A 14,698-nucleotide genomic window follows, 5' to 3' on the forward strand; every position below is an offset into this window, starting at 1 on the left:
GAGAAGATGAAACCAGCCACAACATTCCCTTAAACCAAAGCCTAATCCAGAGTGAGGCTTTAATTCTCTGCAATTCTATGAAGGCTGAGAGAGGTGAGGAAGCTGCAGAAGAAAAATTTCAAGCTAGAATAGGTTGGTTCATGAGGTTTAGGGAAAGGAACCATCTCCATAACATCAAAGTGTGAGGTAAAGCAGCAAGTGCTGATGTAAAAGCTGCAGCAAGTTATCCAGAAGAGCTAGCTAAGATAATTAATAAAGGTGCCTACACTAAACAACAGATTTTCCATGTAGACAAAACAGCCTTATATTGGAAGAGGATGGCATCTAGGACTTCCATAGCTGGAGAGGAGAAGTCAATGCCTGGCTTCAAAGCTTCAAAGGACAGGCTGGCTCTCTTGTAATGGGCTAATTCAGCTGGTGACGTTAAATAGAAGTCAACGCTCATTTACCATTCTTAGAATCCTAGGGCCCTTAAGAATTATGCTAAATCTACTCTGTGCTCTATAAATGGAGCAACAAAGACTGAATGACAGACAGCACATGTGCTTACAACATGGTTTACTGAATATTTTATGTCCACTGTTGGGGACCTACTGCTCAGAAAAATAAAGAATTATTTCAAAATATTACTGCTCATAGACAGCTCACATGCTCACCCAAGAGCTCTGATGTAGAGGTATAGTGAAACTAATGTTTTCACGCCTGCTAAAATTACATCCATTCTGCAACCCATAGATCAAGGAGTAGTTTTAACCCCCATGTATTGTTATTTAAGAAATACATTTCATAAGGCTATAGCTGCCATAGTCAGTGATTCCTTTGATGGATCTGGGCAAAGTAAATTGAGAATCTTCTGGAAAGGACTTACCATTCTAGAGGTCATTAAGAACATTATTGGTTCATTGAAAGATGTCAAAATATGCACATTAACAGGAGTTTGAAAGAAGTTGATGGATGACTTTGAGGGATGCAGGATTTTAGTGGAAGAAGTAACTGCAGATGTGGTGGAAAGAGCCAGAGAATTAGAATTAGAAGAGGAGCCTGAATATGTGATTGAATTGCTGCAGTCTCATGATGAAACTTTAACCGACGAGGAGCTGTTTCTTATGGATGAGAGAAGAAAGTGGTTTCTTGAGATGGAATCTACCCCAGGTGAAGATGCTGTGAAGATTGTTGAAATGACAACAAAGGATTTAGAATATTACATAAACTTAGTTGATAAAAAAAGTGGCAGGCTTTGAGAGGACAGACCCAATTTTTTTAAAACATGTTTATTGGAGTATAATTGCTTTACAATGCTGTGTTAGTTTCTTCTTTGTAACAGTGAATCAGCTATACATATACATATATCCCCATATCTCCTCCCTCTTGCGTCTCCCTCCCACCCTCCCTATCCCACCCCTCTTGGTGGACACAAAGCACCGAGCTGATCTCCCCGTGCTATGTGGCTGCTTCCCACTAGCTATCTATCTTACATTTGGGAGTGTATATATGTCCATACCACTCTCTTACATCGGCCCAGCTTACCCTTCCCCCTCCCTGTGTCCTCAAGTCCATTCTCCACGTCTGCGTCTTTATTCCTGTGCTGCCCCTAGGTTCTTCATGACCTTTTTTTTTTTTAGACTCCATATGTATGTGTTAGCATATGGTATTTGTTTTTCTCTTTCTGACTTACTTCACTCTGTAGGACAGACTCTAGGTCCATCCACCTCACTACAAATAACTCAATTTCGTTTCTTTTTATGGCTGAGTAAATATTCCATTGTATATATGTGCCACATCTTCTTTATCCATTCATCTGTCGATGGACACTTAGGTTGCTTCCATGTCCTGGCTATTGTAAATAGAGCTGCAATGAACACTGTGGTCCATGACTCTTTTTTTTTTTTTTTTTTTAACATCTTTATTGGAGTATAATTGCTTTACAAACTTGTGTTAGTTTCTGCTGTATAACAAAGTGAATCAGCTATACGCATACATATATCCCCATATCCCCTCCCTCTTGCATCTCCCTCCCACCCTCCCTATGCCACCCCTCTAGGTGGTCACAAAGCACCGAGCTGATCTCCCTGTGCTATGCAGCTGCTTCCCACTAGCCATCCATTTTACGTTTGGTACTGTATATATGTCAATGTTACTCTCTCACTTAGTCCCAGCTTACCCTTCCCCGTCCCCATGTCCTCAAGTCCATTCTCTACGTCTACATCTTTATTCCTGTCCTGACCCTAGGTTCATCAGAAGCATGCTTTTTTTTTTTAGATTCCATATATATGTTAGCATACAGTATTTGTTTTTCTCTTTCTGACTTACTTCACCCTGTATGACAGACACTAGGTCCATCCACCTCACTACATATAACTCAATTTTGTTTCTTTTTATGGCCAAGTAATATTCCATTGTATACATGTGTCACATCTTCTTTGTCCATTCATCTGTTGATGGACACTTAGGTTACTTCCATGTCCTGGCTATCGTAAATAGAGCTGCAATGAACTTTGTGGTACATGACTCTTTTTGATTATGATTTTCTCAGGGTATATGCCCGGTAGTGGGATTGCTGGGTCATATGGTAGTTCTACTTTTAGTTAAGGAACCTCCATACTCTTCTCCATAGTGGCTGTATCAATTTACATTCCCACCAACAGTGCAAGAGGGTTTCCTTTCCTCCACACCCTCTCCAGCATTTATGGCTTGTAGATGTTTTGATGATGGCCATTCTGACTGGTGTGAGGTGATACCTCATTGCAGTTTTGATTTTCATCTCTCTAATGATTAGAGATGCTGAGCATCTTTTCATGTATTTGTTGGCAATCTGTATGCCTTCTTTGGAGAAATGTCTATTTAGGTCTTCCGCCCATTATTGGATTGGGTTGTTTGTTTTTTTGATATGGAGCTGCATGAGCTGCTTGTACATTTTGGAGATTAATCCTTTGTCTGCTGCTTCGTTTGCACATATTTTCTCTCATTCCGAGGGTTGTCTTTTCGTCTTGTTTATGATTTCCTTTGATGTGCAAAAGCTTTTAAGTTTCATTAGGTCCCATTTGTTTATTTTTGGTTTTATTTCCATTTCTCTAGGAGGTGGGTCAAAAAGGATCTTGCTGTGATGTCATAAACTGTTATACCTATGCCTTCCTCTAAGAGTTTTATAGTGTCTGGCCTTACATTTAGGTCTTTAATCCATTTTGAGTTTATTTTGGGGTATGGTGTTAGGGAGTGTTCTAATTTCATTCTTTTACATGTAGCTGTCCAGTTTTCCCAGCACCACTTATTGAAGAGGCTGTCTTTTCTCCATTGTATATTCTTGCCTCCTTTATCAAACATAAGGTGACGATACGTGCATGGGTTTATCTCTGGGCTTTCTATCCTGTTCCATTGATCTATATTTCTGTTTTTGTGCCAGTACCATACTGTCTTGATTACTGTAGCTTTGTAGTATAGTCTGAACTCAGGGAGCCTGATTCCTCCAGCTCCATTTTTCTTTCTCAAGATTACTTTGGCTACTCGGGGTCTTTTGTGTTTCCATGCAAATTGTGAACTTTTGTTCTAGTTCTGTGAAAAATGCCATTGGTAGTTTGACAGGGGTTGCATTGAATCAGTAGATTGCTTTGGGTAGTATAATCATTTTCACAATGCTGATTCTTACAATCCAAGAACATGGTACATCTCTCCATCTATCTGTATCATCTTTAATTTCTTTCATCAGTGTCTTATAGATTTCTGCATACAGGTCTTTTGTCTCCTTAGGTAGGTTTATTCCTAGGTATTTTATTCTTTTCATTGCAGTGGTATATGGGAGCGTTTCCTTAATTTCTCTTTCAGATTTTTCATCATTAGTGTATAGGAATGCAAGAGATTTCTGTGCATTAATTTTGTGTCCTGCTACTCTACCAAATTCACTGATTAGCTCTGATAGTTTGTATGTTATTTGCTGCTTTTCCCTTGCTTTCAATATTTTTTCTTCGTATTTAATTTTTGATAGGTTCATTAATATGTGTCTTGGTGTGTTTCTCTTTGGGTTTGTCCTGTATGGTACTCTCTGTTTCCTGGACTTGATTGACTATTTCCTTTCCCATGTTAGGGAAGTTTTCAACTATAATCTCTTCAAATATTTTCTCAACCCCCTTTTTTTCTCTTCTTCTGGGATCGCTATAATTCGAATGTTGGTTCATTTAATGTTGTCCCAGAGGTCTCTTGAGACTGTCCTCAATTATTTTCATTGTTTTTTCTTTTCTGCTTCCTGGCAGTTATTTCCACCATTTTATCTTCCAGCTCACTTATCTGTTCTTCTGCCTCAGTTATTCTGCTATTGGTTCCTTCTAGATTATTTTTAATTTCAGTAAGTGTGTTGTTTATCACTGTTCACTCTTTAGTTCTCCTAGACCCTTGTTAACTATTTCTTGTACTTTCTCCAAACTGTTTCCCATATTTCGGATCAACTTTACTAACATTACTCTGAACTCTTTTTCAGATAGGTTGCCTATTTCATCTTCATTTATTTGGTCTTGTAGGTTTTTACCTTGCTCCTTCATCTGTAACATATTTTTCCATGGTTTCGTCTTTTTTTTTGGTTTGTTTCCTCTTTTTGATAGGTGGTGCTGTATTCCTGTCTTACTGGTTGTTTGGCCTGAGACGTCCAGCATTGGAGTTTGCAGGCAGTTGGATATATCCAGGTCTTGGTGCTGAGATGAGGACCTCCGGGAGGCCTTACTCCGATTAATATTCCCTGGGGTCTGAGGTTCTCTGTTAGTCCAGTGGTTTGGACTCGGAGCTTCCACCACAGCAGCTTGGTCCCGACCTCTGGTCTGAGAACCAACATCATCACTCAAGCATACGTCAACATGTTGAGGATTTTCCTTCTGACAGTGAGGACAGAAATATGTCATTCTCTTATTCTCCCCTAAGCGACACACAGTTATTTTGCAGCAGCACTGACCACAATTAGGACGCCTGTAAACCTTATAGTGGTTAGAGACAGCAGATCCTGCTTTGTGGCACCTGTAAAAAAGAAGGCTGAAATAACGTATCATTTTCACAAGGTGATGTGTCTGTTCATCTGTTAACTGACAAACTTTAACAGCAGGATGAAGACCACTGTCAAAGAGAGCTTCATTTTTGATGATGTTTCCCACCCCGGGCAACACTTTCTGATCCATTAACACGTCACACAGCATCCGTCCTCTCTGCTTTTTCACTTCACTTTCTGCTCTTGAGAAACTAAAGTTAGGTGAACATACGTCTAATTCTTCCATCATTCTTATTCTCTGTTGGCTTTCTGCTGAGTTTCTGATTTCTACTGATGAGTCAAAGAAACAAATCAGATCTTTGGAGAGCTGTACTTCAAACACAGGGGAAAGTCCATTTTTATTTTTAGACTTAACTGGATTAATCACGAGGGAGCCTTTCATTCCAAAATGAATCCGTAAAGCTTTTGGCCCAAAGTACATAAAGAGCTCCTTCCCCAGAGTTTCCACGCCACTGTAAATGTGTCCATTAAACAGCCTCAAGAAATTCTGGCTGGAATCTTTATTATTATTCAGTGCAGCAGCCTGTGAGGAGCCCGCAGCCCCAGAGGCCGAGGGCGGCGAACCGGGCCCCCCCGGGCTCTGCAGCGCTCGGCCCCGCATGTCCGTCACCGCCTGGCCCGGGCGCACTCGCGCCCGAATCTTCTCTCCATTGAGAGTACAGCCCGGTCCTTCCACCATCTCCCGGGCCGCCCTGTGCCCCACTATGCTGCACGGCCCCGCTGAGAAAACTCATGACTCTTTTTGAATTATGGTTTTCTCAGGGTATATGTCCAGTAGTGGGATTGCTGGGTCGTATGGTAGTTCTATTTTTAGTTTCTTTAGGAATGTCCATACTGTTCTCCACAGTGACTGTATCAATTTACATTCCCACCAACAGTGCAAGAGGGTTCCCTTTCCTCCACACCCTCTCCAGCATTTAGTGTTTGTAGATTGTTTGATGATGGCCATTCTGATTGGTGTGAGGTGATACTTCATTGTAGTTCGGATTTGCATTTCTCTAATGACTAGTGATGTTGAGCATCCTTTCGTGTGTTTGTTGGCAATGTGTCTATCTTCTTTGGAGAAATGTCTATTTAGCAGACCCCAATTTTGAAAGAAGTTCTACTGTGGGTAAAATGCTATCAAACAACAGTGCATAGAAATCGTTTTTGCAAAGGAGAGTCCATCGATGCAGCACACTTCACTGTTGTCTCATTTCAAGAAACTGCCACAGCCACCCCAACCTTCAACAACCACCACCCTCATCAGTCATCAGCCATCAAAACTGACACAAGACCCTCCAACAGCAAAAAGATTACGGCTCACTGAAATTTCAGATGATTGGTAGCAACTTTCAGCAATAAAGTATTCCTTAATTAGGTATGTACATTGTTTTTTAGACTTAACGTTATTGTACACTTAATAGTCTACAGTATAGTGTAACCATAACTTTTATAAGAAATGGAAAACCAAAGCACTTGTTTGACTCACTTTATTGCAATATTTGCTATATTGTCGTGGTCTGCAACCAAGCTCACCATATTTCCAAAGTATACCCGTATCTATAATTGAGGCAAGGCTGAGTGAATCAGTAGGAAGAGTAAAGGCCGGGTTCAGAAGACAAGGGTTCCAGTCTGGAATCAGCCAATGAGTAGGAGCATGACATGGGGCAGTGTGGGACATGAAGGTCCCAAGCCTCAGGTTCCCTATATAGATTTAGAAATATACCATTAATCTACACACGTATTATTTTTGTAGTGAAATTCCCAGCCAGGTATATACTACTATGCTATAAAATTTTACATCAGTTATTTTTCTGATTTCAAATTGCTATCTTTATAAACTAATGAAGTGCAAGAATGTGTATTAGAGAAAATTTTTTCTATATTTTTTTCATCTTGTTACATAGCAAGATGTACATCCTTGATAGTTTATATTCCCCAGATATATTTCTCTGTGTACAGTACTATATAAACAGGTTTACATGACATATATATTCTTCCAAATTTTGCTCACAGTATGTATACACTTTTCCTCGTTATGTATGTTTATGTATATGTGCATATGTAAATATATGTACACACATACATTTATAATTGTTTTTGTACTTGTTTAATCTTTATATGTTTGTGATGTATAGATCTTATTTAACATTTTTCAATAGACTTTGAAAGACACTCTTACTAATCAGATTTATTTATGTACGAGAATATTAAACATTTGCCTATAAAATATTTTTCCTATAATTTGCATTCCTTTCTATGTGGCATTTTTGTTTGGGATTGACAAGGTTTTCTTTTTCTAACTAACTTCCCTTCAATTTCTCAAGTAAGTTTGTAACAGTTAAAAGGTTTTTTGGGTCACATATGCAGTTTTGAATTTCCCTGGTGTCAATGCCACGCAGATAGGGTACTCAAACACCCTCTCACCCATGTCTTGGTCTTGGAAGTTCATGATGGAGATAAAATCCACTCCCTTAAGCCTGGAGTGCCACAGGGATTGAACTGTTTGGGGACAGGTGTGCTGGGCATGTGGGGCCCAGGTAGAAGCAGAGGAAAGTTAACCTCCATGGAGGGGAGAAAATGATCCCCTCCATGGGATCCCCTCCATGGGAGGGAGAAGCAGAAGAAATGTTTTTGCCACTAGTTTTAATGTACGTGGGCTATCCTTAATGCTTCATTTGCCACAAAATGATGACTTACAGAATTATTTTAGGCCAGAAGCACTTTACATGGTATCTCCTATAAGCAAACACATGTTCAAGTATTTTCCCCATTCTTCATCAATGTAGATTTTGGTCTAAACCCCTTTTCCATTGTGCCCTGAATCCCTCAAGGCTTTGAATCTAGAATTCCTAGTGGACTAGAATTCCCAGTGGACTAGTATTTGATGCTACCTTATGTATTTCTCATTTTCTTTTCTGTCATAGCTGCATTATTTTAAAGTAAAACAATCCATGAAAATTAAAGCAATTTCTGTACTGTCTAAAGAAAAAAAACTAAAAGACTGGAAAGTTGGGAGACAACATTTCAAACATTATTACAGATTTTGTACTCATGTGCAAGAACCAAAAGGATTTCTGTTAATCAGTAGAGAAAGGGACAAAAGATAATTGCAAAGAATTCGCCTAAGGAGAAAAATGCTTCTCCAATAAACTCTGGAAAGATGACAAACCATTAACTGAGGAAATGAAAATCTGAAGATGTCATAATAAGTGAAAAAAATGAATTTGCATAAAATTACTTATGTAATTGCAAAATTTAAAAAGAATATGTATAGAACTACATAACTACACAAATGCTTTAAGTTAGGTATTCACATCACCTAAAGAGAAACACATCTGGAAAATGTGCACCAATCCTCTTACATTGGATATCTTGGGTATTTGTGAGTCAGGACGAAGGGATCATGTAGATGGAAGGTGCAGAATGATATTATTTTCTAAGTATACATTATTAATGTTTAATATTTTGTGATTAGGCTAATTTGTTGAGAGGAGCTCTCAAAAATATATAATAAGCAACTAACAAAAAAAAGTTCACATATATTTACCATGATATCAAAGAGTTCACATGACACTGTTTCATAAAAAATAAAAAATTTCATTTTTTTTTTTTTTTTGCCGTATGCAGGCCTCTCACTGTTGTGGCCTCTCCCGTTGTGGAGCACAGGCTCCAGACACGCAGGCTCAGCGGCCATGGCTCACGGGCCCAGCTGCTCCGTGGCGTGTGGGATCTTCCCGGACCGGGACACGAACCCGTGTCCCCTGCATCGGCAGGCGGACTCTCAACCACTGCGCCACCAGGGAAGCCCCAAAATTTCAATTTTTGACTTGACAGTTTGTCTGTGTGGTGTGCGCATTTCTGTCTTACACTTCTTTTACCCCCAAATGTTCACACACTTATATGCAGATTTTTCTTCACCTCTCTCAGTGGCTGGACTTTTCTCAGGGCATTGAGATCCAGGAAGGGATTGTAGACATGGTGTGGAAAATTCCAGAAATGTCCAACTAATGCACTGGAGCCCAATCTCCTCTCTCCTTCCCTCTGCCTTGAAACCTCTCTGGTCTGGAACTTTCAGAGCTACAATTCCGGCTCTGACCATAGGGGCATCTATCTACATTGAGGACTTTTTTTTTTAAAGGAAAATACATGATTTGTTTTCTTTTACTGTCATTACAGGGACCCACAAAACTCTGACTGCTATTTCGTTTATAGTTTTCAGGTCTGTTCTTTGTTGTTTGGTTTTTGGAAGTGTTTGTTTTTTGGTATTATCTCTCTGAGGTGGGCTGAGGTTAATTCCAGCCATTTGACTATTTTCAGAAAATTCTGTTACTTTGTACTAACTTAAGACAATCTCCCACACTACAGCAATAACTTAGTAAATCTCTGCTTGGAGAAGTCATCTTCCATTCCGTGGAGCTCAATTTCAGTCTCTGTTTCCCCAGGTAGCATCTGAATGACCCTAGACAAGCTCCAGCACCTCAGTAAGCCTCAGCAACCTTGGAAAGTTGGTGATTCTGATATCAGAGTCCCCTTGTGAGGAATTCATGAAAGAATAGAGGCAATGTAGCAAGTACAGAGCCTGGCCTACAGCTGGCACACAGAGTTCTCTGGGTTTGCCGAACGAAGGAACACAATGTAGTGTAGCTGATCCAGAGTCTGGCATACAGAGCTCCCTGTGTTTGTGGCCAGAAGTACCAAGGTTCCCTAAGCCTCCTGATTCCAGATGCCCTCCTCTGCAAGGGGTGGTACAGTTGGAAAGAGTTCCCTGGGTGTTAGGCTGGTAGCAAACTCAGGGGGCAGTAATTACAGGAAGTGAAGTCTCCTCTGGCCCCCAGGACTATCCTCCTCTATGCTCTTGGGGAAGGGACTTCCTGTTAGGACTCCATCTTGTTTGTGTGGCTCTGACAAAGTGGTTTGGGGCTTGCACTCTCCTTCTTCGGCAGCCCTTCCTGATATTCTCCAAACCTCCAGCTCCAGACCCACAGATTCTCTTCACGAGCAGCCTGCGAGGAGGGTGGTGACAGACCACTGCCTTCAGGCCACCCCATGGGTGAGTTGGTCAGCATGAGACCTTGTCCTCAGATCCCCACAGGGCAGGAGAGTTTCTGGGTTCCCTCCCTAACCCCAACCCACAGGACCCCCAGCAAGCTGACCCCCCTTTAGAGAAGGCATGCAGAGGGCTCAGGCTCACTATTTCCCACTCTCTTGAGGAAATGGGCCAAGTGGGCTCTGACACACCCATCCTGATTCCATGTGGAAAACCTCCCCTCGGGCTTCCCTGGTGGCGCAGTGATTGAGAGTCCGCCTGCCGATGCAGGGGACACGTGTTCGTGCCCTGGTCCGGGAAGATTCCACATGCCGTGGAGCAGCTGGGCCCGTGAGCCATGGCCGCTGAGCCTGCGCGTCCGGAGCCTGTGCTCCGCAACGGGAGAGGCCGCAACAGCGAGAGGCCCGCGTACCGCTAAAAAAAAAAAGAAAAGCTCCCCTCTTATGGAAATGGCCCTGGCTGAGGTGAATTATTTCCCCTGGCTAAGGAAAAGGCAAAAGTCATGTGATCTTCTCAGGTCTAGGGTTTGGAGAGTAGGGAGTGTCATCTAGGTGGGGCGTGGGATTGTGTAAACTAATATTCCTTGGATTTATACGAGGTGGAGGAGGGGCAGAAAACCCACCATTACCACTGAATATTACATTAATTAGTCAGGGTAAATTGTATTAGTCCATAGAAGCTTACTGAGGCTTGCTTTCTTACCCAGCATATGATCTATTCTGGAATGTTCGATGAGTAGTTCTTATGAGCATTGTTCTATGTCAATTAAATACATTTGTTAAGTAACATTTTGTTGTTTTTTTTTTAATTTAAAAAATCTCCTTGTTATTTTAATTGGAATACTATTATTTCACAGATCAACTTAAACAGAACTAACGTTTTTTATGATGTTGAATCTTCCTAACCTAGTATTGTATTTTTTTTATTAGTTTCTGCTTTATAACAAAGCTTCTCCCTCTAGCTGAGTTTTTTTTTTTTTTAATTTTATTTATTTATTTATTTATATTTTTATTTTTTTTTGTTTTTAATTTTTTTAATTAGTTTCTGCTTTATAACAAAGTGAGTCAGTCATACATATACATCTGTTCCCACATCCCTTCCCTCATGCATCTCCCTCCCTCCCACCCTCCCCATCCCACCCCTCCAGGCGGTCACAAAGCACCGAGCTGATCTCCCTGTGCTCTGTGGCTGCTTCCCACTAGCTATCTACCTTACGCTTGGTAGTGTATATATGTCCATGCCTCTCTCTCGCTTTGTCACAGCTTACCCTTCCCCCTCCCCATATCCTCAAGTCCATTCTCAAGTAGGTCTGTGTCTTTATTCCTGTTTTACCCCTAGGTTCTTCATGACATCTTTTTTTCCTTAAATTCCATATATACGTGTTAGCATACGGTATTTGTCTTTCTCTTTCTGACTTACTTCACTCTGTATGACAGACTCTAGGTCTATCCACCTCATTACAAATAGCTCAATTACATTTCTTTTTATGGCTATATGCTTTATATATTGATTGAGGTGGTGGTTAGCTCTAATCCCTGATTTTTACATGTAAGTAATTTGAGATCAGGAGAAGTTGGGTGAATTGTCCAAAGTGATGTAGCTTAATAATCAGAGAGAAGACAGGTGGATCTGATTATCAGTAATTGTTCCTATTATGCTATGGAATGAGTCAATAGTAATAGTGCTTCCCCCCAAGCCCGTGGCAAAACCTGACCCAGCCTTTTATACAAGTAAAGCATGCACATGAAAGTACACCTCTTGTGCATTCCAAACACCTACTCATAAGCACGGTTGACATTCTCACGTGTTCCTTTACGTTGACTTCTTTACGTTTGTATTTACATATCCAAACAAAAACTTTTCTTAATATTTCCTTTTGAGTAATCACACTCTAATATACAGGTTTAAAAACTGTGGTAAAAATGCGTGACTTAAAATTTACCATCATAACCATTTTTAAGTGTACAGTTCCGTACTGTTAAGTTGATTCACATTGCTGTGAAACCAATCTTCAGAACTTCTTCATCTTTCAATTCTGAAACTCTATACATTAAACAGCAATTCCCCTTTGTCCCTTCCCCCCAGTCCCTGGTAACCCCATTCTACTGTCTGTTTCTATGAATCTGACTACTTTAGATACCTTATTTTGATTAAACCCATGGACTCTGTTTACGATAGTTTTCCCAACTTTAAAAATATATATATATTTATTTATTATTTTGGCTGCGCCGGCTCTATGTTGCAGCATGCTGGATCTCTAGTTGCGGCATGCAGACTTCTCAGTTGCGGCATGTGGACTCAGTTGTGGCATGCAGGCTTCTTAGCCTTGGCATGAGGACTCTCAGTTGCAGCATGCTTGCAGGATCTAGTTCCCCGACCAGGGATTGAACATGGGCCCCCTGCAATGCGAGCATGGAGTCTTACCCACTGGACCACCAGGGAAGTCCCTAGAAACCTTATGTCAGTGGAATCATACAGTATTTGTCTTCTCGTGACTGGCTTGTTTCATTTAGCGTAATGTTCTCAAGGTTCATCCATGCTGTGGCATATGACGGAATTTCCTTCCTTTAAAAGGCTGCATAATATTCCAGTGTGTGTGTGTGTGTGTGTATATATCTATCTATATACCACAATTTGTTCATCCTTTTATCCATCGATGGACACTTTAATTGTTTCTACTTCTTAGCTGTTGTGAGTAGTGCTGCCATGAACATAGATGTGCAAGTATCTCCTCAAGATTCTACTTTCAGTTCTTTTGGACACATACCCAGAAGTGGGACTGTTGGGCCGTGTGGGCGTTCTAGTTTTCATCTTTTCTGGAATCCCCATACACACTCATAAAGAATGAATGGGTCAAAGAAGAAGTCACAAAGGAAATTAGAAACTACTTTGAGACAAATTAAAAGGAAAGTCCATCATACCAAAACTGAAGGGATGCAGCAAAGGTGTGTTAAGAAGGAAGTTTATGGCTTTAAATGTGTACATTGAAAAGACAAAAGATCTCAAATCAACAACCTAATTGTACAGCTCAAGAAGTTAGAAACAGAAGAAAAAACTAAAGCCAAAGCTAGCAGAAGGAAGGAGATATATAAGAGCAGAGATAAATGAAATAGAGAAAAAAACCAACAACAATAGAAGAAAAGTAAATGAAACTAAGAGTTGGGTTTTTGTTAAAGCTACACAAAATTAAGAAACCCTAAGTTAGCCTCACTAAGAAACAGAAAATAGAGGACACTCAAATAATTAAATTCAGAAATGAAAGAGGGACATTACAACTGATACTACAGAAATTAAAAGGATTATTAGCGAATACTGTGAATAATTGTATGCCAACAAATTGGAAAACCTAGAAGAAATGGATAAAGTCCCCCAAACAGACAATCTAGCAAGACTGAATCATAAAGAAACACATAATATGAACAGATCGATTAATGAGTAAGGAGATTTAATCAGTTAACAAATATCTCCCAGCAAAGTAAATCCCAGGACCACAGGGTTTCACTGGATTATTCTATCAAATACTTGACAAGGGGATGTCTGAGACTGCTTGTGTCTGAATCACCTTGATGAGGGAGGTCTCTAGCCCTGTTCAGGCACCTGATGCAGTTGGTCAGCCAGGGGACTGCGGTAGCTGTCAGCTAGCTCCTTTTACCCTTTCCCCTTGGCAACGTTATTTCGGAAGGAATGTGGGTTCTTGCAAATGACTCTGACTCTTCCTATACACCATATGTAGACCACATGCCCTTACTGCTCCCTTTAAAATGTGAACTTTTCCCTTTCATTGCTGGATTTCCCTGAAAACGAGTTGGTTGCCCGGCATTCTCCAAAGGTCAGCAAAAAGGTTCCTCTTTGTTGTTGTTATTGTTGATGAGGGTCATTATGAACTCCTGGCTTTTGAGCATGTTGGTGGGCTTCAAACCATTGTGATGTGGTGTTGAGCAGAGGACTGAAATGATGTGACTTGCGCTCTGCTGCTGGGCTGAAAACAGACAGGTAAGGGAGCCAGGATGAAAGCAGAGGGGCCAGCTGGACAGCAGTCCAGTCCAGGAGGTAGATGTTGGTGTCTTGGCCAGGGTGGTGGTAATGGGGGTGGTGAGAAGTGGCTGGCTTCTGGACATACTTTGAGAGAGGGGCCGAGAGAATTTCCTGACCAGTTGGATGTGGAGTGTGGGAGAAAGAGAGCACACCATGCCCCCTCCGAGGTTTGGGGACTGAGCAAGTGACATTTGTGGGTCAAGTGCCCTATCTGTGTTTACTTTCACTTCCAGTGCCACACAAGGACAGTCCCAAGGTTGTGAGTAGCAGGATTGCCCTGACAGCGGCCCACACGGGGAAAGCAACAGCTCCCCAGAGGAGTTCATCTGAGGCCTGGTCGTAATCACTCTATCGTGGAGTGCTCAGCAGTGGACGGATCTTTACTCATATGTGTGCCCTGAGACAACATGGAATAGTTAATGTACAAAAGGCACAGCACACAAACCTAGAGAACCTTAAGCATTACAACCCAAAGGAAGCTGGTTTCTAACAGTGTAATTACCATAATCCTCCCTCCCCACAAGCCACTAGTATGATTATCTCCTGATTCACTGTTTCAGTGGAATGTGTTAAAAATAAAATACTCTTAGTGAATCCACCTATGGGGA

The 14,698-nt window shown here is 41.0% G+C and overlaps 1 protein-coding gene across 1 annotated transcript; it reads right to left on the reverse strand.

Annotated features, from left to right (window-relative positions):
• Nucleotides 1-2,090: 2,090 nt before the first annotated feature.
• On the reverse strand, nt 2,091-5,748 carry LOC308608989 (endonuclease 8-like 3). Its single transcript, XM_081222434.1, has one exon. The coding sequence runs from the start codon at nt 5,700-5,702 to the stop codon at nt 4,353-4,355; it is 1,350 nt and encodes a 449-aa protein (XP_081078560.1). The 5' UTR covers nt 5,703-5,748; the 3' UTR covers nt 2,091-4,352.
• Between the last annotated feature and the right edge of the window lie 8,950 nt (nt 5,749-14,698).

Source organism: Mesoplodon bidens (assembly GCF_964165515.1).
Source record: "Mesoplodon bidens genome assembly, chromosome: X".
Taxonomy (NCBI): domain Eukaryota; kingdom Metazoa; phylum Chordata; class Mammalia; order Artiodactyla; family Ziphiidae; genus Mesoplodon; species Mesoplodon bidens.